Raw genomic sequence first — 26,571 nt, forward strand, 5'->3', positions numbered from 1 at the left:
CTCTGCGCCGTGGCCGCGGTGTCCCCAGCATCTTTTTGTTTTGGGTTCTGCCCAATTCGGATATCTCAGAGCCCGAAAAGTATGAGCCCGAATTGAATGAAGATAACCTAAAACACTGGTTCAGCCTTAAGCCGGAAGAAAGAGTTGAACATTGGACACGTACTAAAGAAAGAACATAACCGGTTCAGAGAGGCGAAGAAAATGTTGATAAAAATGGTAGCAGAAATGGCGATCTTCAGTTACATTGGTAAGTATAGCAACATGGAGAACAGCATTGAGAAATGTTTTCAATAGATGTTTAAAGTTCTGAGCGGTTTAGACGAAGTAAAGAGAAACTGTAACTATTGCTGGAAGAATTAAAAATCTTTGTCTCAATTTCGCCGATATCTTCCAAAGAAAACAAATCGATTTGCAGGAAGCAGGGTGACAAGGAAGGCGGGATATTTGGGTCAGATGGATTGATCTTGCACTGTCCGGCACAGGCTCGCTAACGTGCTGTTAACCATTCAATAAATCTACTGGACCACTCTGTAAAATGCCACAAAGGCTCATGTTTCTTAAATCTCTGTAATAGTTGTTAGTATATTCTGGGTTCTTACCTTATGCTGCGGTTCTTGAATCTGGTTCCAGAGAGTCCTGATAAATTAGTGTACTGCTTACAGCAGATTATCGAACACACCCTGGGTAAAGATTAATTACATATTACAGTCATAAACAAGACCTTCAGCCTGATCAGCACAAACCAGTAACACATTGTAATTTTATTTAGAGCTGGATCCGAATTAAATGGCGTATCATTTTAATTGAATAATTCTGATTATTCACTGATCAATTTTGACAAGGGTGTTCATTTTGTTCCCTGTTGATAGTGATTACATTTCCCCTGCTCTTTTAGACACAGTCTACATTTATTGGCTGTGATGTTTTTTTTCTCTTTTTATTACCTACTGTTTTTATTATTGGACTATAAACTTTCAAAGAGAGCAAAGTTCAAAGTTCAAACATGGTTGCTTTATGGGGTTCAGACACCAGGGGATAGGAAACACTGAGCTCGACCGCTGAAATATATTTGCTTTCAATCGCTAGATTTTCACTCCATTTTGCTGCAATTCTATCCGTGTAAATGCTATTTATTGATATTGTTGATCCATTAATCTCGGTACCCAGGCTTCTATCATATTCCACTGCCCCGAACTTGTGCATTTTCCATCATAGATTATTCTCCCAGCTTCAGTAGATTAATGAGGAGAATGTCTTAGAATGGTCTCCAGTTGGTTATCTGCGCTTTTTTTTTGTTTACAGTCTGAGATGTGATCAGAAATATAGCACCTAATCAGCCTCAATATTTGGTCATTGGCTTTGTCTGCTGGTTTCTTTTTTTGGAATGGAATCACTCAGTGTGTGTCACATGAGAGAACAGATCCGCCAGAGGGAGTGGCAGTATTATCGCAGGAGAGCTGGTGGGAGCCCTCAGAATTGAACTTCTCGGGCAATGTCGTGCAACCCTGACTAAAGGACCTCTGGCCTGTTGTAGGGACATCTTTGGATATCTCACCGTTAGGATGTGAGGCCCCACACTGCATGCCAGACTTGACATGCTCAGACCTAGGAGGTTACGATGAAAATTTATGAAACTTTGTTTCGGCTTGAAGTAGGAATATTGAGTGAAGCTGTGAGGTTCACCGAGAATAAAGAAAAAAATAGGAAAATCATCCATGGATAAAGTAACTCAGTTGCATGATTACTGTCAGCACATGTAAAAGAGGGGTCGACAGAAGGTTTCGCGAGATGTTACAAACACTGAACAGTTTAATATTAACTACAGATAAACTGTTCTCATTGCTAGAATGATTGGGAAGCGTTTATATCCCATTTCACCTTGTTTAAACAGAAACGAAGAAGTATTGAAGGAAAGGATGAGGGGGTACATGGACAAATAGGGGATAGAGAGACTGGCTGGATTGTTCTTACGGAGAGCTAACACAGAGATACCGACCTCCTTGAACTTTCTAACCTATGAATCTATGGAACTACTGCACCAAAACTCGAGATTGTTCAGATTCCCTACATTAAAACAATGTACAGGTGGTCACAATATTCTGGGCTCTTACCTTGAGCAGCCGTTCCCGCTCCTGGTTCCAGCAAGTCTGAACAAATTAGTATATTGGATTCAACCGTTTATCAAACACACCCTGGGTAAAGATCAGTTACACACAGTCATAAATACGACCTTCAGCCTGATCAGTGCAACTCCTCACCACACCTTTCTCTTAATGTCAGCTGGGTCTGAATTAAACAGTATAATCTTACTGAATCATTTCAATAAATCCGGAATCAATTTAAACGAAGTCATTCGTTCTGTGTGCCTGAATAACAGAGAGTATTTTCCACAGAATCGTTAAGACCCACAGATAAATAGTCAGCAGTTGTTAGATGTTATTATCCACTGTATAACTTATCTATTATTTAATGAGGCAACTCTAGAGAGAACAAGGTTCAAAGAACAATGTACATTTATTGGGTTCAGACGGGCAGATGATAGGAAAAACTAAACTCTCGTTTTGAAACATACTTGCTTTCAATCACGAAATTTAAGTGATGTTCAAAATAACGGACATTTTCAGCATTAACTGCAGTGAATCTGTTTCAATTGGTGACAGGATTCAGAAACTTCTTATCCAATTTCACAGAGGGCTTCAAATGACAAGGAATAAGGACTGCACCAGAAAGTCAAATATTTCACAATGTCGCTACGGTAAAATTTGATAATGGTTGCCACACAGCAGAGTCATAAACATGAACTTCAGCCTGCTCAGTACAATTCCTCATCACATTTTTCCCTAATTTAGTGCTGGGTCTGAATCACTCTTATTTTCATTAATATTAACTTATTCTGATAACTCACTGATCAAATTAAACAAAATCAGTCATTTTGCGTGCCTGGTGACAGTGATACCTCCCCCGGCACTTTCAGCCCGACAGAGAAACAGTATGCACTTGTTAGATTTGATGATTTCCTTATTTTATTACTCACTATATAATGTCTTTATTATTTGGCTATAAACGTCCAGAGAGAGCAATGTGCAAAGAGCATTGTTCCTTTATTGGGTTCAAACATCAGAAGGTAGGAAATATGTTGAAATACGTGTTAAAAAAAACTTTGCTTTTAACCATTAGATCTTTCATTCTATTTTGCTCCAATTCTATCTCCATAAACGGAATGCATTTGCATCTTGGCTCGATTTATCTCGGTATCAGGTTTCTATCATATTACCTCATTTATACAGTCTTGAATATGTGCAGTTTCCTTCATAAATTATTTTACCAACTAACAGTAGAGTAATGATTGGAATGCCCTGGAGATGGTCCCTATTTCCGGGGTGCGTGGGGTCCTTAATTATGCTGGCTGCTTTTCCCCGAGGCAGCGGGAAGTGTAGACGGAGCCAATGGATGGGAGGCTGGTTTGCGTGATGGATTGGGCTACATTCACGACCCTTTTGTAGTTCCTTGCAGTCTTGGGCAGAGCAGGAGCCCAGACCAAGCTGTGATACAACCAGAAAGAATGGTTTCTATGGGGCATCTGTAAAGGTTGGTGAGAGTCGTAGCTGACATGCCAAATTTCCTGAGCCTCCTGAGAACGAAGAGGCTTTGGTGGGGCTTTCGTAACCAAGGTGTCGGTGTGGAGGGACCAGGACAGGTTGTTGGTGATCTGGACACTTAAAAACTTGAAACTTTCAACCCTTTCTACCTTGTCCCCGTTGATGTAGGCAGGGGCATGTTCTCCTTTACGCTTCCTGAAGTCGATGACAATCTCCTTTGTTTTGTTGACATTGAGGGAGAGATTATTGTTGCCGCACCAGTTCACCAGATTCTCTATCTCATTCCTGTTCTCTGTCTCGTCATTGTTTGAGATCCGACCCACTACGGTGGTGTCGTCAGCAAACTTGAAAATCGAATTGGAGGGGAATTTGGCCGCACAGTCAGAGGTGTATAAGGAGTATAGTCGGGGGCTGAGAACACGGCCTTGTGGGGCACCGGTGTTGAGGATGATCGCGGAGGAGGTGTTGTTACCTCTCCTTACTGATTGTGGTCTGTGAAAAAGCTAAAAGAAGAACTTAGGGGCTGGGGAAAGGGTGCTCAGGGTTTGCACCAACCAGAGGACGCGGAGGGCTTATAGGGACAAACGGTCGAGAGCTTCAAGTTTTTAGGTGTCCAGATCACCAACAACCTGTCCTGGTCCCCCCCCACGCAGACACTATAGTTAAGAAAGCCCCACCAACGCCTCTACTCTCTCAGAAGACTAAGGAAATTTGGCATGTCAGCTACGACTCTCACCAACTTTTACAGATGCCCCATAGAAAGCATTCTTTCTGGTTGTATCACAGCTTGGTCTGGGCTCCTGCTCTGCCCAAGACCGCAAGGAACTACAAAAGGTCACGAATGTAGCCCAATCCATCACGCAAACCAGCCTCCCATCCATTGACTCCGACTAACACTTCTCACTGTGCTGCCTCCCTTAGTTGAATATCAGGGTGTGTTTCTCACTGTGTGCTGCCTCCCCTAGTTGAATATCAGGGTGTGTCTCTCACTGTGTGCTGCCTCCCCTAGTTGAAAATCAGGGTGTGTTCCTCACTGTGTGCTGCCTCCCCTAGTTGGATGTCAGGGTGTGTCTCTCACTGTGTGCTGCCTCCCCTAGTTGAATATCAGGGTGTGTCTCTCACTGTGTGCTGCCTCCCCTGGTTGAATGTCAGGGTGTGTTCCTCACTGTGTGCTGCCTCCCCTAGTTGAATGTCAGGGAGTTTTAATCACTGAGTGCTGCCTCCCCTAGTTGAATATCAGGGTGTGTCTCTCACTGTGTGCTGCCTCCCCTAGTTGAATATCAGGGTGTGTCTCTCAGTGTGTGCTGCCTCCCCTGGTTGAATGTCAGGGTGTGTTCCTCACTGTGTGCTGCCTCCCCTAGTTGAATGTCAGGGAGTTTTAATCACTGAGTGCTGCCTCCCCTAGTTGGATGTCAGGGTGTGTTTCTCACTGTGCTGCCTCCCCTAGTTGAATATCAGGGTGTGTTTCTCACTGTGTGCTGCCACCCCTAGTTGAATGTCAGGGTGTGTTTCTCACTGTGCTGCCTCCCCTAGTTGAATATCAGGGTGTGTTTCTCACTGGGTGCTGCCTCCCCCAGTTGAATGTCAAGGTGTTTCTCACTGTGCTGCCTCCCCTTGTCGAATACCAGGGTGTGTTTCTCACTGGGTGCTGCCTCCACTAGTTGAATATCAGGGTGTGTTTCTCACTGGGTGCTGCCTCCCCCAGTTGAATGTCAAGGTGTTTCTCACTGTGCTGCCTCCCCTTGTCGAATACCAGGGTGTGTTTCTCACTGGGTGCTGCCTCCACTAGTTGAATATCAGGGTGTGTTTCTCACTGTGTGATGCCTCCCCATGTTGAATATTGTAAAGGGGAAAATACAAGGGGGGCACACTTTAAAATGGCAACAGAAGAAAGCACACTCTAAAATGGCTGCCTGGCACACACAGGGTTAACTGGGAAAGAAGCCAGAAAAGCAGCCACAGGCTCCCGCTGTTCAGAAAAACCTAACAGACAAGTCACTTCCAAATCACAGACAGTGACTCATAGCAAACAAACACCTCAGGAAGCCAAAGCCAAGGGTCAAGACATCTTTTAAGATAAGGAAACCCCAAAACAAAGAGCTTAGATTAATGTTAAAGGAAGGCGGGAAATATGAATGCGAGGGAACCGATTAGCACCTGAACGAGACGAAACTAGCCATTGATAGATACAGACATAAGGAGATGGACCCATTCATAAAATGTTAAATGTCTATACCTGTTTGTACTCTTGTAAACATGGGGAAATGTACCCATTCATGAAATGTTAAATACTTGTACTCACTTAAACAATGTGATAATGTTCGAATCACCAGTATACCCATTGTGTAAAGAGTATAAAAATGAACCGCTCCCGACATACAATTGAGAGAAGGTTTGCTACAGACCATGTGCCTTGTCTCCACGGAGCTCCGTTCAATAAATCGTATTTTCCGAATCTCGAAGTCTGACTACTAGTGGATTTTTCCCACAACAATATCATGGTGTGTTTCTCACTGTGTGCTTCCCCCCACCAGGTTAATGTCAGGGTGTGTTTCTCACTGTGTGCTGCCTCCCTCAGTTGAATGTCAGGGTGTGTTTCTCACTGTGTGCTGCTTCCCCTAGTTGAATGTCTTGGTGTGTTTCTCACTGTGTGCTGCTTCCCCTAGCTGAATGTCTTGGTGTGTTTCTCACTGTGTGCTGCTTCCCCTAGCTGAATGTCTTGGTGTGTTTCTCACTGTGTGCTGCTTCCCCTAGTTGAATGTCTTGGTGTGTTTCTCACTGTGTGCTGCTTCCCCCAGCTGAATGTCAGGGTGTTTGTCACTGTGCTGCCTCCCCTAGTCGAATATCAGGATGTGTTTCTCACTGTGTGCTGCCTCCCCTCGTCGAATATCAGGGTGTGTTTCACACTGTGTGCTGCCTCCCCTAGTTTGAATGTCGGGGTGTTTTTGACTGTGGTGCCTCCCCTAGTTGAATGTCAGGCTGCGTTTCTCATTGTGTGTTGCCACCCCCAGTTGAATATCAGGGTGTGTTTCTTTCTGTGTGCTGCCTGCCCTAGTCGAATGTCGGGGTGTGTTTCTTTGTGCTGCCTCCCCTTGTTGAATGTCAGGGTGTGTTTCTCACTGTGTGCTGCCTCCCATAGTTGAATATCAGGGTGTTTCTCACTGTGTGCTGCCTCCCCTGGTCGAATGTCAAGGTGTGTTTCTCACTGTGCTACTCCCCTAGTCGAATGTCAGTTGTGTTTCTTTCTGTTTGCTGCCTCCCCTAGTTGAATATCAAGGTGTGTTTCTCACTGTTTGCTGCCTCCCCTAGTTGAATATCAAGGTGTGTTTCTCACTGTTTGCTGCCTCCCCTAGTTGAATATCAAGGTGTGTTTCTCACTGTTTGCTGCCTCCCCCAGTTGAATATCAGGGTGTGTTTCTCACTGTTTGCTGCCTCCCCCAGTTGAATATCAGGGTGTGTTTCTCACTGTGCTGCCTCTGTGTCTCTCACCAATTTTTAACACACAGCGTGGAAAACATCCTTTGGATGGTTCTTTGGGGAAGATGTAACACAGCTCCGTCCCCCTGACATGAAGCGGCCAATCTCCCCCAACCCGCACATCTTGGACTGCAGCAAGAAAGCAGTGGAGTGACCCGAGGACGGGACCTGAACCCAGCTCCCTGGAGCTGGGAGGCAGCAGCAGCATTAAGCCGCTGTGCCCCAACTCCCCCAGCCTGAGGGGAACAAAGGGCCAAGGGGAAGAATGGGGCACCACTACACCTGGATGTTTATGAATGGGAGCTGCTGCCCAGTATCAGTCTGGGTTAAACACTGGCAGACATCCACTGTCACTGGGAGTTTGTCCAACTCCCACCACAGCCAACAACAGCTCTTTCCTCTGTCGTGGATTAATCAGAGCAGTTCCAACAAGCAAAGGCCTGAACCTTCTTTTTTTTTATTTCAAAAATATACTTTATTCACAAAACAAATCTCTCCAATAAAACATTGCAAAATGACAGATCCAAAAGTCATAAACAGTGCAAAAAGAATCATTTTTACAGTACAACACAGTGCTTATTTACAAAACATTACATTTCATTTCTTAAAAACTATATACACGTGTCAGAGTTTACTGTGTGCCGTTGTTTTTCAGATTGACACACAGTTACGCAGGCCGAGGGTATTCTGCAGTTACCCGGCCCTCGGTCTGCCTCGGTTGAGACGCTTTACACGGTGGCCTTTCCCCATTGTGCCTTGGCGGCGGCTGCTCCAAGCTTGAGCGCGTCCCTGAGCACGTAGTCCTGGACCTTGGAATGTGCCAGTCTGGAACACTCGGTCGAGGACAATTCTTTCAGCTGGAAGATCAGCAGGTTTCGGGCGGACCGAAGCGCGTCCTTCACCGAGTTGATGACCCTCCAGCAGCGGTTGATGTTTGTCTTGGTGTGCGTCCCTGGAAACAGCCCGTAGAGCACAGAGTCCTGCGTCACCGAGCTGCCCGGGACGAACCGCGACAAATACCACTGCATCTCGTTCCAGACCTTCTTTGCAAAGGCACATTCCACAAGGAGGTGTGCGACCGTCTCATCAGCCCCGCAGCTGCTCCGAGGGCAGCGTGCGGTGAGGTTGAGACCCCGGGCGTGCATAAAGGATCTGACGGGGAGTGCCCTTCTCACCACCAGCCGGGCCAGGTCTTGGTGCTTGTTTGTGAGTTCTGGTGATGAGGCATTCTGCCAAATGACATTGACAGTCCCGCTCAGGGAACCATCCGACAGGATCTGCCGTCTCCTTTTCTCTCAGGGCCTCAAGGACATTACGTGCTGACCACTGCTTGATAGCCATGTGGTCAAAGGTGTGTTTCCAGAAGAATTTCTCCACGAAGGACAGGTGCTGCGGTACGGTCCAACTACTTGGAGCGTTCCACGGCAATGTGGCCAGACCCATCCTCCTCAACACTTGGGACAGGTAGAACCTCAAAAAATAGGGGCACTTGCTGTTACTGTACCGAGGATCTACACACAGCTTGATGCAGCCAAAGGCCTGAACCTTCTGGACAAGTAGCAAAAGAGCTTCAACCAAAAGAAAGCTTCAATATAAGGGAAGCTCCCTCCCCAATGCTGCACCCACCCCCTCACAGTGAGGGTGGCTGCCCTAACATTGTGGCATCCCCCCGCCGCCAACCATAACACCTCTCAGCTTAGACATCCCTTTCCCCCCCCAAACACAATTGTTTTATCTCAATCCTGTGTTTAATTTGCACATTAAATGTTAGTGTGGACGCCTAGCATTCTGGGAGCGGCATCTCATTAGCACTCCACATCCTCTGATTGGTGCAAACCCTTTTTCCCCAGCCTCTCAGTGCTTCTTTTTGCTTTGTCTTGCCCACTTTTTTGTCCCCTTTCCCCCCCTGAGTGAAGAATGTGGGTGGTTATTCACCCTCCACCGTCACCGCATCTTGTCATGCGGGCTAACCAGAGCAATAGCAAGGCCAATCACCCCTGTGCTAAATTAGGGGCCTGCGCTGCGGTCAACAGCCTGGCTAAAGTGCGGCCTGTTCTATCGTCACCAGCCTGGCTAAAGTACGGCCTGTTCTATCGTCACCAGCCTGGCTAAAGTGCGGCCTGGTCTATCGTCACCAGCCTGGCTAAAGTGTGGCCTGGTCTATCGTCACCAGCCTGGCTAAAGTACGGCCTGTTCTATGATAGAGTTACAGCGTCATAGAGTCATAGATGTCCAACTTTTTAAAAAATCCCTCAGCTAATCCCAATTGCCCGCATTTGGCCCATATCCCTCTCTACCCATCTTACCCATGTACCTATCTAAATGCTTTTTAAAAGATAAAATTATACCCGCCTCTACTACTACCTCTGGCAGCTCATTCCACACACTCACCACCCTCTGTGTGAAAAAATTGCCCCTCTGGACGCTTCTGTATCTCTCCCCTCTCACCTTACACCTAGGCCCTCTAGTTTTAGGTTCCCCTACCTTTGAGAAAAGATATTGACTATCTAGCTGATCTATGCCCCTCATTATTTTATAGACCTCTATAAGATCAGAGATGAGGGGTGTTGATTACAAGGAGAGACTGAGCAGATTGAGTTTGTACTCGTTGCAATTTAGAAGGCTGAGGGGGGATCTTATAGAAACCTATAAGATAATGAAGGGGCTGGATAGGGTAGAGGTGGAGAGATTCTTTCCACTTAGAAAGGAAACTAGAACTAGAGGGCACAGCCTCAAAATAAAGGGGGGGTCAGTTTAGGACAGAGTTGAAGAGGAACTTCTTCTCTCAGAGGGTGGTGAATCTCTGGAATTCTCTGCCCACTAAAGTAGTGGAGGCTACCTCATTGAATATGTTTAAATCACAGATAGATGGATTCCTGATCGGTAAGGGAATTAGGGGTTATAGGGATCAGGCGGGTAAGTGGAACTGATCCACTTCAGATCAGCCACGTTCTTGTTGAATGGCGGGGCAGGCTCGAGGGGCTAGATGGCCTACTCCTCCTCCTATTTCTTATGTTCTTATGTTCTTATCACCCCTCAGCCTCCGACGCACCAGAGAAAAAAGTCCCAGTCTATCCAGCCTCTCCTTATAACTCAAACCATCAAGTGCCGATGGCATCTGATTAAATCTCTTCTGCACTCTTTCTAGTTTAATAATATCCTTTCTATAATAGAGTATGTGCATATGATCGGTGTGTGAGTGTGTGGGTATCTCTGTGTGTGTTCGTGTATCTGTATGTGTGCCGGTGTATGTGTCAGTGTGTGTGTGCGTATATCTGTGTATGTATCTGTGTGTGTGTGTATGTGTCTGTATCAGGGTGTGTGTGTTGGTGTATGTATCTGTGTGTATATCTGTGTGTGCATCAGTTTGGGTGTGTGTATCGGAGTGCGTGTGTGTATCGGGGTCTTGTGCATCAGTCTGTGAGGTGATGTGTGTGTATCTGTCTGTGTGTGTGTGTGTGTGTGTGTGTGAATGCATGTACATGTGAGAGTGTATGTACACGTGTGTGTGTGTGTATATGTGTATGTTGTTGGTCAGTCTGTGTGTCTCTGCTCCCATTCTCTGTGTCTCTGGAACACAGATTCTGCCTGAGCAGCTCAGCATTTGATCATTTCGTGTTTCAATATCTGCCCTTTCCCCAGTGGGACTGAACTGTCTGTAAATCATGTTGGAAGGGACCTTAGGGCCCAGTCCTGCTACTGGGGGAGAGACAGAAAGAGGAACAGATTGCGATTGGTAATGAGGGCCAAGGTTGCCACAAACACTTCAAGATAATAAGAGAAATGGAGGGGACTGATAAAGAACAACTTTTTCTGCTGGTTGGGGAGTCCAGGACTTGGGGGACATTGGATTTTAGACAATGTTTAGGGTTTTAGACTTTTCGGAGTGAAATTCAGGAACACTTTGCCACACCAGGTGTGATATTACTCTGGAACTACCTTCTATAATTCACAGTTGATGCTCAGTCGCTTATTAATGTTCAAACCTGAAGTTGATAGATGATATTTTACACACAGGAGAAGCAATTTAAAATCAATGGGTCAATGTTAAAATGGATGCAGGGACAGAGAGACCTGGGCTTTCAGTTCATTTTTACATCTTAAAGATTCAACCTGGGGCTCAGAATCTGTCAGTTGAATCTACTTTTCCTGTCCCGAAAACGTGTCAGCAATTGTGTTGGGGAATGTGACAAAAGGTGACATTCCTGCATCCTGCACAGTGGGGTTGGGAGGTTGTTTGAAAGGAGATTCAGAAAGTGTCAATTAGATTGTGTCTCTTTGCAGAAGGTGAGTATTTCACAGGAAATGCCCCGAGATAAAGGAAAGTTTTACCAATGTCTGAGTAACTTTCAAAGTCTCCAGACGCATGAAGGGGGCAGAGATTTTGTAATATTCAGAGCAGGAGATGGGGGACAATCACAGAATTGAAGATGTGAGGCCATCTCCTGTTTCTGAATGTCAATCTGTAGCTTTTAAACTTTAGTCCTGGGCTAATCATTCCAAGTTTTCCCCACTTTCCCCATTGCTCAACACTCACTTCTTCCTTTTTATTTAAAAACAAACGGCGGCGGGGGAGGGGCTCGCCGTGACCTCAGGTCGACATGGCGGCGGGGGAGGGGCTCGCCGTGACCTCGGGTCGACATGGCGGCGGGGGAGGGGCTCGCCGTGACCTCGGGTCAACATGGCGGCGGGGGAGGGGCTTGCCGTGACCTCGGGTCGACATGGCGGCGGGGGAGGGGCTCGCCATGACGTCGGGTCGACATGGCGGCGGGGGAGGGGCTCGCCGTGACCTCGGGTCGACATGGCGGCGGGGGAGGGGCTCGCCGTGATGTCGGGTCGACATGGCGGCGGGGGAGGGGCTCGCCGTGACGTCGGGTCGACATGGCGGCGGGGGAGGGGCTCGCCGTGACGTCGGGTCGACATGGCGGCGGGGGAGGGGCTCGCCGTGACGTCGGGTCGACATGGCGGCGGGGGAGGGGCTCGCCGTGACGTCGGGTCGACATGGCGGCGGGGGAGGGGCTCGCCGTGACGTCGGGTCGACATGGCGGCGGGGGAGGGGCTCGCCGTGACGACATGGCGGTGGGGGAGGGGCTCGCCGTGACCTCGGGTCAACATGGCGGCGGGGGAGGGGCTCGCCGTGACGTCGGGTTGACATGGCGGCGGGGGAGGGGCTCGCCGTGACGACATGGCGGTGGGGGAGGGGCTCGCCGTGACGTCGGGTCGACATGGCGGCGGGGGAGGGGCTCCCCGTGACGTCGGGTCGACATGGCGGCGGGGGAGGGGCTCGCCGTGACGTCGGGTCGACATGGCGGCGGGGGAGGGGCTCGCCGTGACCTCGGGTCGACATGGCGGCGGGGGAGGGGCTCGCCGTGACGTCGGGTCGACATGGCGGCGGGGGAGGGGCTTGCCGTGACGTCGGGTCGACATGGCGGCGGGGGAGGGGCTCGCCGTGACGTCGGGTCGACATGGCGGCGGTCCCACCCCTCCACAGGCCCCGGATGTTCCGCCAACGAGCAGCGGCTGGGCCGGAGATGGCAGGAGGTGACACTGGGAGGAGCAGCAGCAGCAGCAGCCGGGAGTGTTACAGCGACCCCTGGCGGCCAGGGAGGGAAACAGCAACAGCACAGTCTCTGCCCAAAAGGCTTCCCCAGTTCAGCTGCTCAGAGGCACTGGGAACCTCTTCAAATGTGAACTGCAGCTTCTCAAATTCTGCATCCATCCATCTCACCCTCCCTGCATCCATCTCACCCTCCTAGGTGGCAACACAGGTGGTTGAAGGTGGCAACACAGATGGAGAAGGTGGTGAAGAAGGGATATGGTATGCTTGCCTTTATAGGACGGGGTATAGAGTATAAAAGCTGGAGTCTGATGATGCAGCTGTATAGAACGCTGGTTAGGCCACATTTGGAGTACTGCGTCCAGTTCTGGTCGCCGCACTACCAGAAGGACGTGGAAGCATTGGAGAGAGTGCAGAGAAGGTTTACCAGGATGTTGCCTGGTATGGAGGGTCTTAGCTATGAGGAGAGATTGGGTAGACTGGGGTTGTTCGCCTTGGAAAGATGGAGAATGAGGTGAGATCAAATAGAGGTGTACAAGATTATGAAGGGGATAGATAGGGTGAACAGTGGGAAGCTTTTTCCCAGGTCGGAGGTGACGATCACGAGGGGTCACGGGCTCAAGCTGAGAGGGGCGAAGTATAACTCAGACATCAGAGGGACGTTTTTTACACAGAGGGTGGTGGGGGCCTGGAATGCGCTGCCAAGTAGGGTGGTGGAGGCAGGCACGCTGACATCGTTTAAGACTTACCTGGATAGTCACATGAGCAGCCTGGGAATGGAGGGATACAAACGATTGATCTAGTTGGACCAAGGAGTGGCACAGGCTTGGAGGGCCGAAGGGCCTGTTTCCTGTGCTGTACTGTTCTTTGTTCCCTCTATCCATCTCACCCTCCCTGCATCCATCTCACCCTCCCTCTATCCACCTCACCCTCCCTCTATCCATCCATCCCACTCCTACAACAAGAACCATTCATTCAGCAAAACATCTTCCCGCTCATTCCCCCAGTCTGTATTCCAGCCTTTATCAAATCCACTCAGCTCCCAGATACTTTACACCATTAGATATTACAATTCAAACATTATCATCTCTCCAATTTAATATTTGTCCAAGGCGATCACAGAGGAAATTTGACATGCCCACTACGGCTCTCAGCAACTTTTACAAATGCACCCACAGAAAGCATTCTTTCTGGTTGTCTCATATATTTTTATGGCTCCTGCTCTACGTCCAAGGTTGCCTTCCAACCGACTCAAGAGCAGCTTCTTCCCAGCTGCCATCAGATTTTTGAATGGACCTATCTTACATTCGTACACCCTCGTGCATTGCTACACCCGAGCTATCACTGTAACACTACATTTTACACTCTCTCCTTTCCTTCTCTATGAATGTTATGCTCTGCCTGTCTTGCGTGCAAGAAACAATACTTTACACTGTATGTTAATACATGTGACAGAATAAATCAAATCAAAAGATAAATCATCAATTAAAATTCCAGCAGATGAGAAAGCGACTGGAAGCTGCATCTGAATCTCCTGTTGTTCGGTCAACCATGACTGACCAATCTGGGACATTGACGTGTAATAAATGACTGTATCAGCTGAGTTTTATTTGTTAACCTCAAGGTCTTTGCCACATTTAGAAATTAAAATAATTTGTGCCACCAAAACCAGGGATGTACTGCTGAAGCTTTATGAGGCTCTGGTCAGACTACCTTTGGAGCATTGTGAGCAAATTTGGACCTGTATTAAAGAACGTGCTGCCCTGGAGAAAGTCCAGAAGAGGTTCACAAGAATGATCCCGGGAATGAAAAGCTGGACGTTGGAGGAGCGTTTGAGGACTCTGGGTCTGTTCTCGGAGTTTAGAAAGATGAGCGGGTCCTCATTGAAACTTACAGAATACTGAAAGGCCTGGATAGAGTGGACGTGAGGAAGATGCTTCCATTTGTAGGAGAGACTATGATCCGAGGGGACAGCCTCAGAATAAAAGGACGACCCTTTTGCACCGAGATGAGGAAGACTTTCTTCAGCCAGAGGGTCGTGAATCTGTGCAATTCATTGCCACAGAAGGCTGTGCCTGGCCAGTTCATTGAGTGTATTTAAGGCAGAGATAGACATGTTCTTGATTGGTAAGGGGATCAAACGTTATGGGGAAAAGACGGGAGAATGGGGTTGAGAAACTTATCGGCCATGATTAAATGGCGGAGTAGACTCAATGAGCAGAATACCTTAAATTCGGCTCCTATATCATATGGTCTTATTAGTTTCACGCTCACTGTTAGCGACAGTATTTACACTAGTCCCCCGCTCTTTATTAGCTTCAGTGTATGCTTTAGTTTCAGCATTCCAACTGAGCAGTATTCAGTTCAAACTAGCACAGACCAGACAACACAATAAAGTTAGTTTAAATTGACATAATAGATGATATGAATAGTTTGTTCTGAAGAAATGATACTAATTTGAAAGTGATTAATTCATAGTCTTTGAAGAATTTCCCCGATTCAATGTGAAGCTTTTAATGGTGTAGAATATCTACCCACTTTTCAGCGCCGGCATCTGCAACTGTAGATGGATGAAAAGCAACAATCTGACAAACACCAGGTAATATCTGTCATGGTAAAATAAACAGTTTGATAAATAATGGGAATATCTGACATCGTGCATCTGTCCTGAGATCTTTGGGATAATCCAAAATAAATCATACATTCAGAAATTAAATAAAGCTGAGGTGAGTGTGGAGGGACAGAGTGAAATTGTGAATTCTACCTTTCTATGCTATAGCTCTGTATCTGCTCAGTGAGATATAAGGAACAAGGAAGGAGGAAACTGCATTTCCGAGGCTCCGATCCTGTGCAATCCTGCGCCAGTGTTCCTGTGTTGCTTTCGTTCCAGGGATGTCGGTTTCAGAGGAAATGTTATCACTTGTTGTCCAACTTAAATGTTATTTGGTTACAGGGCGCTGCGATTTCATTAACCGCTGCAATGCATGGGTTTGTTGCTTGATAGTGGTTTGTGATGTGCGTTTCTGTGGGTTTATGGCTGCGTGTTGAGAGTATTTAAGAGAGATTCTGTGTTTCTCTCTGTGTCAGTACGTGGATAAGAGTGTACAATTGTCTGTGTTTGTGAGTGTGTGGGTGTCAGTTTGGGCCTGTGTGTCTGGAAATAGGTGCAGGTGTGTTATCTTGGAAACAGGAATTACAGAGTGCAGCAGAGTTTACCCACTCCCATTCTGAATGGGATCAGTGTCTGATAACTGCACCAAATGTACACATTACAGTCTGAGATCATCCCCAACTACAACCTCCAGACAATATCTCCCATAGGGAATGGGGGAACAGAGTTCATGTACAGTGTCTGGTGATAAAAGGGTTAATTCACCAGCCGGGGTTCCTGCTGCAAACTCCAATCCCTGTCAATATTGTTCAATATTCACGCTGCAGGAACCGGTTCCCAGATGCAGACATGGGACTTACTGAACTTGTCTGAGGCTCACAGAGAGCAGCGCCTGCAGTAGCTGTGAGCCGCCAGCAGGTGGTGGCATTGTGTCACTTTAATCACCAGATAGTGAAAGAGGTTTTGAGGAGAGGCTGGTGGAGCCTTTAATTCATTCACAGAGACGGAGAGGAAACTCTGACAAGATTGACCAATCTGCCCTCTGCTGGGTACTGTCAGAATCACACACACACTGTTCTCTCTCTGGAGAATGATCTCTGCTGCTCCATTTTGAAAGGAGGTTGAAGACTCTGTTGCTGAGAACACTGACAACACATTGCTGCTTAAACAATGGTTTGCAGCAATCTTTCCTTCAATGTGGAGACTAAAACTACAACCGTTTTCCAGCTGGGAAACCAGGTAAGCAGGGAAATCAGTGCCAGGCTGGAGGGGCTGATGGAATAGGGAGGGAGAGGGGCAGGAATGAAGGGTTTGGAAGGAGCTGTCGAAGATCTTCACAATTCAGGATTTCACTGTAACCGGTGGAGCAGCAATGTTTATAGATTGAAATGTTCACACTCCCACTGTCAGTCCCGGTCTGGATCCCTGCAGCGACTCCAGCTGTCTCTCTCCATTTGGACTGAACTGATTTTGCTGCAGCCTGAAACAGATTAAAGATGAAACAGGAATTAAACAGATTGAACAACAGAGTAAATAACAGGAGACTGGAGTTAATGGGACAAATCTTCTGGTCTCTGGATCGCCAGAGACCAGACACACATCCGAAGATGAGCATCGGGACCCTGTGGATGTCCTGACGCACTGATCTACCTGGGAATTGTCCCAGAGGTATTAACTACTATTGGGGAACTCCCCTGCTGCAGTTAGAGTCAGATACTTGGGACAGATCCACAAAGTTTACCTGGATAGTTACTCAGGTAATGTTAGACAGCTCACCACCTGGGCTAATACCTGAATAGCACACCCGAGTCCCCCAATCACTTCCCACTGATCCCCATACTCCACCTCCCACAGTCTGACTAGACCCACTCATAGAGTCACAGAGGTTTACGGCATGGAAACAGGCCCTTTGGCCCAACTTGTCCATGCCGCCCTTTTTAAAAAAAAACCGAAACTACAGTTTATATATCCCCTCTCAGTACGGCCATGATGCTTTCCCTAATCAAAAGTGCAACTCCCCCTCCTCTCTTACCTCCTGTTCTATCTTTCCTGTAGCATCTGTACCCTGGAACATTGAGCTGCCAGTCCTGTCCCTCCCTTAGCCATGTTTCAGTAATTGCTATAATATCCCAGTCCCATGTACCCATCAATGCCCTGAGTTCATCTGCCTTGCCCGTCAGGCCTCTTGCATTGAAATAAATGCAGTTTAATCTGGACTTCCCTTGCTCTCTGTCTTGCTTCTGTCTGATCTGTCTGGTACTAGGATTACTGACACTGCCTTTACTAATTAATGTGCTCTCTTTAACTTCTGTGCTGTCCTCAAACTTCTCTTCTGTCTCCCGACTGCTTTGGGTCCCACCCCCCTGCCAACCTCGTTTAAACGCTCCCGAGCTGCTCGAGCAAATCTCCCCGCCAGGATGTTAGTCCCCCTCCAGTTCAAATGTAACCCACCCCTCTTGAACAGAGCAGCCCTTCCCCAGAAAAGATCCCAATGATCCAAAAATCTAAATCCCTGCCCCCTGCACCAGCTCTCAAGCCAGTCATTCATCTGCCTAATCCTCCTATTCCTACTCTCACTAGCACGTGGTACCGATAGTAGTCCTGAAATTACTACCTTCGAGGTCCTACACGTTAGCCTTCTGCCTAACTCTCTGTATTCACATTTCAGGACCTCATCCCTTTTCCTACCTATGTCGTTGGTACCAATATGTACAACGACCTCTGGCTGCTCACCCTCCCCCTTAAGAATGTCCTGCAATCGCTCAGACGTCCTTGACCCTGGCACCAGGGAGGCAACACACCATCCTGGAGTCTCGATCGCAGCCACAGAAACGCCTGTCTGTGCCTCTAACTAGCGAGTCCCCTATTACTACTGCTCGCTTGCTCTTTGCCCGACCCTGTCCCACAGCAGAACCAGCTGTGGTGTCACAGGCCTGGCTGCTGCTGGTATCTCCCCCTGACAGGCTATCACTCCCGTAAATCATCTCTCCCTCCCCTCCAGCCCGACTACCTCCCACTAGCCCTTGAACAAATCTGACTAAACCTCCCAACTTGGCCTCATCCGTCCCACCCTCCCCTGACCTGACACAGAAACATGGAAGATAGGAGCAGGAGGCGGCCATTTGGCCCTTTAAGCCGACTCCACCATCCATCACAATCATGGCTGATCGTCCAACTCAAAAGCCTAATCCTGCTTTCTCCCCATAACCTTTGATCCTGTTCGCCCCAAGTGCTATATGCAGCCGCCTCTTGAATACATTCTTGACTATCTCTCTGACTTAAACGGATTACTCAAGAAGCAACCCCAACCCACTACTCTCCAAAGCTATAAACCAATCCCAACCTCCGACCACGTAACCAAATCTAACTAGACACCCAGCAACATTACCAACTCCCAGCCACCATCCAAACTGCTGATTAACCCTCCAACCCAACACAACACAACTCGACCACCCTCCAGACACCCAGAACTAATCCTTGAACCTCTTCTCAGCTCCCTGACTAACCATTCATCCAGTGACACACCAACCCATTCACTCCCACAATCAACTAACACTTATGGAGCTCCCCGGGGTCACTGTGCTGTAAATAGGGTGTGTGCTCGCTCTACCGCGACTCTACTCTGCTCTGATGGAGCTCCCCGGGGTCACTGTGCTGTAAATAAGGTGTGCTCGCTCTACTGCGACTCCACTCTGCTCTGGTGGAGCTCCCCGGGGTCACTGCTGTAAATATGGTGTGTGCTCTCTCTTCCCCGACTCTACTCCGCTATGATGGAGCTCCCCGGGGTCACTGTGCTGTAAATAGGGTGTGTGCTCTCTCTTCCCCAACTCTGCTCTGCTCTGATGGAGCTCCCCGGGGTCACTGTGCTGTAAATAGGGTGTGTGCTCTCTCTTCCCCAACTCTGCTCTGCTGGAGCTCCCCGGGGTCACTGTGCTGTAAATAGGGTGTGTGCTCTCTCTTCCCCAACTCTGCTCTGCTCTGCTGGAGCTCCCCGGGGTCACTGCTGTAAATAGGGTGTGTGCTGTCTCTTCCCCGACTCTGCTCTGATGGAGCTCCCCGGGGTCACTGTGCTGTAAATAGGGTGCGTGCTGTCTCTTCCCCGACTCAACTCTGATGGAGCTCCCCGGGGTCACTGTGCTGTAAATAGGGTGTGTGCTCTCTCTTCCTCGACTCTAGTCTGCTGTGATGGAGCTCCCCGGGGTCACTGTGCTGTAAATAGGGTGTGCGCTCTCTCTTCCCCGACTCTGCTCTGCTCTGATGGAGCTCCCCGGGGTCACTGTGCTGTAAATAGGGTGTGTGCTCTCTCTTCCTCGACTCTAGTCTGCTGTGATGGAGCTCCCCGGGGTCACTGTGCTGTAAATAGGGTGTGTGCTCTCTCTTCCCCGACTCTTGTCTGCTCTGATGGAGCTCCCCGGGGTCACTGTGCTGTAAATAGGGTGTGTGCTCTCTCTTCCCCGACTCTTGTCTGCTCTGATGGAGCTCCCCGGGGTCACTGTGCTGTAAATAGGGTGTGCGCTCTCTCTTCCCCGACTCTTGTCTGCTCTGATGGAGCTCCCAGGTCGCAGTGCTGAAGATCCTGGGAGAAATATGCAGCAGTTTCAGGTTGGGAGAATTTTTAAACATACCGACAATCTGCTTACCATTGCTGCTGCTTGGAAGATTCAGGCCCATTTATATTTTAAATCCATTTATATTTTAATTGTTACACTAAAAATTCACACAAACACTCACCAGATCACCTCCAGACTCCTGCAGGTCAGTATGAGGCGGCGGAGAGCAGGGACAGATTGATCTGTGAAGGAGTTGAATCCTAGGTTCAGAATCCTCAGTGACTGTTTTGTACTGAGAGCGGAGGCGAGATCCTCAGCACAAGAATCTGTGAGAGCGTTCCTATACAGACTGGAGACCAGAGAGAGGAATAACAGGAATCAGGCTCAATCCCCAGTGTTTTAAATAATACTGTTAATAACAATAATAATGTATTGTATCACACATTCCAAAAACACAACCTGCATTTCTGTAGAATGAGGAAATACTCAATGCTGAAAATGAAATATAAATAAACTGGAAATGCTCAGCAGGTGCGCTAAATACATGTGAAGAGAGAAACAGGGGTAAAGTTTGAGCTTCCATTGGAACTGGGAACGGGCAGTGAATTGACAGGTTTGAAGTGACAGCGGTGGGTGGCTGGGGAAGAAACAAAGAAAGGACAAACTGGAATTACAGGAGTGATTAAATGATAAAAGTGATGATGGGACAGGACCATAATCACAGGATCCCCGTGTCCTTACTCGGAGTGGCTCGGGAGGGACATGGGATGGTCAGTGGTTTGGGAATGCAGTTTGTGGTGAGGTTGAAGATAATGGCTGTGATTTTACCAGAAGCTCTGAAGTCCCAGCATGGGGATTGGAAATGGGTGGTGTGTCCGTGTGGGCAGGATAGGCAGAGTTATGAAGGTGATATTGTCAGAGGCGGACAATTAACGGCTGGCAGGCAGGGGGAGCTGCCCACTGAGGCAGCCCGGGCACGGGGCAGTCCCGGTTCAGGCAATGCTGGCACCATCTCCAAAGGCAGCCAGCAGGACTTTCAAACACAGCAGCTCCGGAGGGAGCAGCGAGGGAGCTCTGCTTATTGAATGAGGGGTTGAAATGTCAGAAAGCAGAGCAAGGGTTGCCCCCCAATCACTAATTCCTCCCTGGAGGGGCTCCTCCCGGCTGCTCAGGCTCAGAGGGAGGTCCTGTTCCCTCAGGATGGGAGGAGATTATCCCATCGGTACAAGCCAGTCTGGATGGAGATTGCTGGGAGGTGAGCAGGTTTCAGACACGTGGTTACAGAGTGGAAAAGGATCAATGTCCTGATGTGTTCTGCCACGGTGAGTGCAGCACAGCCTGATATGTGAATAAGGATGAGAGGGAAATTGTGGAAAGAACATCTCCACCCAGACACTGGCAATGCAAAGGACTTGCAGAATCTCACTGGCTGTCCTGTCTGGAGACAATACACATCTCTGTAACCTGTGCTTAATGCTCCCTTCTCTCACATTATCTGTCTCTTTAAGACCTGGTTGGCTGTAGGGATTCGCATTCTAATCAGTATTCTGTAACTTGATTTTGTGTCTCTGTGTCCTGTTTGAGAGCAGATTTCCACTCCATCTGACGAAGGAGCAGCGCTCCGAAAGCTAATGGTATTTGCTACCAAATAAACCTGTTGGACTTTAACCTGGTGTTGTTAAAACTCTTACAATGCAAAGGCAGCAGCGTTGACTGTCAGAGACATGTCCGTTAGGCTGCCACCAGCATAGGCTCGAGCAGGGCTGACCAACATATTCACTGGGCAAACACACGTCAATGTTTTTCTCACTCAAGCGGCCGATGAGTAAATTTCAGAATGATAAAGTTTGGCACCGCAGAAATTTCAATTAAAAACTAAACTGAGATATGAAAAGAAACAACTTGCTGAGCACAATAATGAGTAATAAATAAAGATGATTATTAGAGTTTAATCCTCATCAATCACAAATTGTTTCTCTCCCACATTTGCTGCAGATCGGCTCAAAAACCTATCAGCAGCAAACATGGGAAAGAAACGGGATGTGATTGGAGGAGCAGCTCCATGCAGATTCTTCCATTCAAACTGAACTGTGTGACTGAGATTCTGGAAACTCGCTCCGGGGGCCGCATTGAGGGGCTTCGAGGGTCACATTCACCCCTTGGTTCACACGTTGGACAACCCTGGGCTACTGCATGTGTTTGATGGGTGAGTAACAATTTATGTGTTTGGAAAGAGAGCAAACATCATCAGGGAATGAGTGAAGAAGAGTGGAGACATCCAGGTCTTGCCATCCTTACACCAATGGAAGATGAAGTGCTGGATCAGGAAGGCCTGGGGGCAGAGTGGGTAATTACTGCTGGTGAGATGGGTTGAGTGGGTGGCCTAATGAATGGGCACAGGAGAGCGTCTGGTGAGGACAAAACATAGAGCTTGTTTATCCATCACTGGTCACAGAGAGCAGTCTGAAGGACGTATTGGGATAGGAACAAAATAACTAGGAGCAGCAGAAGGTCATTCAGCCCCTCGAGCACACTCCATCACGGCTGATCTAATTGTAGTCTCAACTCTTTTCCCCGTAACCCTTGATTCACTTCTCAATCCAAAATCATTCTGAACTCAGCCTTGAATATATTCAATGACTCTGCCGCCACGAGTCTCCAGGGAAGAGAATTCCACTGACCAGCCACCATCTAAAAATATAAATTTCTCCTCATCTCAGTCTTAAGGGACTGACAATTACATTTTAAAATCTGTCCCCTTGTTCTGGTCTCTCTTACAAGAAGAAACAGCCTCTCAGCAACCACCCTGTCTCATCCCCTCAATGCGATCACCTTTTAACCTTCTGAACTTTCATAGATATTGCTCCAATCTGCTCACATTTTCCTTGTAAAATAAACCTCTCCATCCCAGGAATCAGCCGAGTGAACTTTCTCTGAACTGGTTCCAATACAATTCTATCCTTTTTTAAGTAAAGAGCTCAACACTGTACACATTACTCCAGTTGTGGAGCCTCCCTGAGCCTCTCCACATCCCCTTGAAACATCTTTGCATCCTCCTCACAATTCAGATTTTCACCTCGTTTTCCATTATTCGCAAATTTGGAAATATTATATTTGATCCCCACATCCATATCATTCATGTAGATTCTGAATAGCTGAAACCCAAACACTGATCCCTGCCGTACTCCACTAGTTAGAGGCTGTCAACCCAAAAGAAACCCATTTATTCCAACTCCTTGTTTCTGTCCACTAACCAGTTCTCAGTCCATGCTGGTATATTCCTCCCAATCCCACGTGCTCCAATTTTATTTAATAACCTCTTGTGTGTGAATCATGCAACTATAGAATCCCTAGTGTAGGAATCGTCATTCGGCCCATCGAGACACACTGACAGAGTAACTTACCACGGTCCGCTCCCCATAAACACACTAATTTACTGGGGCTAATCCACCTAACCTACATATCTTGGGACACGAAGGGCAATTTTACCATGGCCAATTCATCTACCATGCATATCTTTGGAGTGTGGGAGGAAACCGGAGCACCCAGAGGAAACACAGGCAGACACGAGGAGAATGTGGGAACTCCACACAGTCACCCAAGGCTGGAATTGAACCCGGGCCCCTGGCTGTGATGCAACAATGTTAACCACTGTGTCACCGTGCCAGCCTTTCATAAATCCATGTTGGCCCTGTCTAATCCTGCCATTAATTTCGAAGTGTTCTGTTATCACTTCCTTTATTATGGATTATTATAGGATTTCCATACCATCAATGTCAGACTAATAGATCTGCAGTTGCCCGGGTTCCCGTAACCCACATATTTAGGCCGCTAATCCACCTAACCTACACATCTTGGACACTAACGGGCAATTTAGCATGGCCAATCCACCCAACCTACACAGTTTATTTGGACTATGGGAGGAAACAGGAGCAGCCGGAGGAAACAGGAGCAGCCGGAGGAAACAGGAGCAGCCGGAGGAGACCCACACAGACACGGGGAGAATGTGAAAACTCCACAGACAGTCGCCCAAGGCTGGAATGAATCCAGGTCCCTGACGCTGTGAGGCAGCAGTGCCAACCCCGGTGCCACATCTTCACTTAATCTAATACACTCCTTGAATTAGCAACGGCTGGAACACTTCTGCTGCTCTTCTCCAAATGAAAGGAATCTATTTTTGTTGGAAACGCCACACATTTGCACATCACCATGTCTAAAACAGCTTGTTGTGTGATTGGCACTGGAACGTGTTTCTCCAAGAAATTGCTTGAATATATTCTGTGAACGAATCTTCTATTCAACTTTTGACAATCTGAGTGATTTATACAGTAAATGGAAGCAGCCACAGGAGCATTGACCTACAGAGGGATCTGTGTGTACAAGTCTACAGATCCCTGAAAGTGGCAACACAGGTGGATGAGGTGGTCAAGAAGGCAGACAACATGCTTGTCTTCATCGACCGGGGCATCGAGTGTAAAAGTTGGCAAGTTATGTTGCAGCTGTATGAAACTTCAGTTGGCCACATTTGAATATTGCTTGCAGTTCCGTTTGCGACACTCCCAGAATGATGTGAATGCTTTGGAGAGGGTGCAAGGAAGGTTTACCAGAATGTTGCCTGGTCAAGGACGGTTAGGTTATGAGGAGACGATGTACAAACACAGATTGTTTCACTACAAAAAGGGAGGCTGAGGGGTGACCTGATGGAGGTGTACACAATTATGAGAGGCATCAATATGGTGGATAGTCAGAGACTTTTCTCCAGGGTGGAATGGTCAACTACAAGAGGGCACAGGATGAAGGTGAGAGGGGCAAAGTTTGGAGGGAGGTGTGTGGGGTAAGTTTTCACCCAGAGGGTGGTGGGTGCCTGGAAGGCACTGCCAATGGAGGTGGCAGAAGCAGGCACGTTTCCAATGTCCAAGGTGCATCTTGGTAGATACATGAACAAGAGACAAACAGAGGAATAGAAACCGCAAATTGGCAGTAGGTTCTGGGTCTGAATAAGCGTTAGGAGGTGCCACAGGCTTGGTGGGCTGAAGGGACTGTTACTGTGCTGTGCGGTTCTTTGTTCTTCTTTGTATATGAAGATTAAAATCACCCGTGGTTATTGCAATATGTTTTTACAAGGCCCCATTATTTTTCCTGTGTACTGTGTCGGAGATTGTGACTGTTGTTAGGAGCCTATAAATGATTCCCACAAGAGAACTTTTAACTTTGGTAAATCTTATCTCTATCCAAACTGATTCTGCATCTTGAACTAAGTTCACCTCTCGCTGCTGTACTGACATCTGTTACTAACAGAGTGACTCCACCACCATGTCCTGCCCTCCATTTACTGTCATCCACTCACTCTCCCCCCTTTCACTAATCAATGGATGTTGTGTCCGGGGAGAGCTGTGCACATCTGAGGAGGAGGAGAGGACCTCAGAGGGTGAACCATAACATTATTCCCCCACTCCCTCAACATAAGGATCTGTGGGACTGACATCCCATTGCTGAGAGATCAGAGAGAGAAGCAACAGGAGTCAGAGGAAAAGCAGTTTTCCTGATTCATAACTGACGCCAATAGTAATGGGCAGTGTTTTTTATACAAATACCAGCGGTGAAATTATATTGTTGAATATTCAGTTATTATAAACACAATCTCACACAGTCTGCTACTTACTGCAGTTTCTGTATTTTACAGTCCGGATTCCTCAGAGCCACAGACAGCAGTTTCACTCCGGAATCTCCCAGTTTATTGGAACCCAGATCCAGATCTATCAGTGAGCGGTTTGTACTGAGAGCAGAGGCCAGGTCCTCGGCACAAGAATCGGTGAGATCGTTACCACGGAGACTGGAGATCAGAGAGAGAAAAATAACAGGAATCAGGGTAAATCCACAGTGTTTTTAAGAATAAGATCATTAACAATAATAATGTACAGCGCGGGACATTCAAGAAACACAACTTCAGTTCATACAGGAGGCAAAATTCGATTGATGCTGTAAATCTGAAAAATGAATAAATATGTTGGAGACTCTCATCAGGTCACGCAATATCTGTGAAGATAGAAACAGATTTAGTTTCAGTTCAATTAGCTAAAATTAGAAATTGGAAATAGCAGTGAATTAAATAGTTTTAAGTGACAGGGAGCTGGGGATGGGCGGGTGACAAGGAAAGAACAAAATGGAAGTGCCAGAGTGATTAAACGACAAAAAGGATGATGGTGAAAGGGAAGAGCACAGGATTCCCATATCCTTACCCTGAGTCACAGGGGGGGGACATGGGATGGCAAGTGGCTCAGGAATGGAGTGTGTGGTGGGGTTGAAGATGATGCGACAGAAACCTTTTTCACACTGCCAGTGGTTCGGGTCTGGAACTCACAGCCGGGAAGTGTGGTGGAGGTCGCCTGCATCGAAGCAGTCAAAAAGGAATTAGATGATTATTTGAATATAAAGAATGAGCGGGGATACGAGAAAAACGCTGGAGAATGACTCAAATTCCTAATGCTAATTTGGTGAGCTGGTACAGACACGATGGGCCAAATGGCCTCATTGTGCTCAGTAAGAATTCTGTGAAGATAATGGTTGGAAATGTATCGATATTTCAACTGGAAGTTGGTGATGTTGCCGTGTGGACAGTGTTAGTCGCCATAGTCCTCAATAAAATGTTAATACTGATAGGCAAAGGGATCTGGGTGTCCAGGTCCACAGATCACTGAAAGTGGCAATGCAGGTGGAGAAGGTAGTCAAGAAAGCATACGGCATGCTTACCTTCATCGGCCGGGGCATTGAGTTTAA

The 26,571-nt window shown here is 47.6% G+C and overlaps 2 protein-coding genes across 2 annotated transcripts in view; both read right to left on the bottom strand.

The window, feature by feature from the left end:
* The window catches only part of LOC144485241 (uncharacterized), a 71,315-nt gene extending 70,639 nt beyond the window's left edge, over positions 1–676 (bottom strand). Inside the window, exon 1 of the mRNA XM_078203457.1 lies at positions 600–676. The gene's annotated coding sequence lies outside the window, so the exon portion shown is untranslated. The remainder of the gene's footprint in view (positions 1–599) is intronic.
* LOC144485243 (NACHT, LRR and PYD domains-containing protein 3-like) overlaps positions 1–26,056 on the bottom strand; it is a 259,102-nt gene extending 233,046 nt beyond the window's left edge. Inside the window, exons 1-2 of the mRNA XM_078203459.1 lie at positions 26,034–26,056; positions 25,457–25,627 (exon numbers count right to left, since the gene is read on the bottom strand). Of these exons, the coding sequence (XP_078059585.1) occupies positions 25,457–25,627; positions 26,034–26,056 (194 nt within the window). The remainder of the gene's footprint in view (positions 1–25,456; positions 25,628–26,033) is intronic.
* Positions 26,057–26,571: the final 515 nt, after the last annotated feature.

The sequence above is a fragment of the Mustelus asterias genome, unplaced genomic scaffold (assembly GCF_964213995.1).
Source record: "Mustelus asterias unplaced genomic scaffold, sMusAst1.hap1.1 HAP1_SCAFFOLD_176, whole genome shotgun sequence".
NCBI classification, from domain to species: domain Eukaryota; kingdom Metazoa; phylum Chordata; class Chondrichthyes; order Carcharhiniformes; family Triakidae; genus Mustelus; species Mustelus asterias.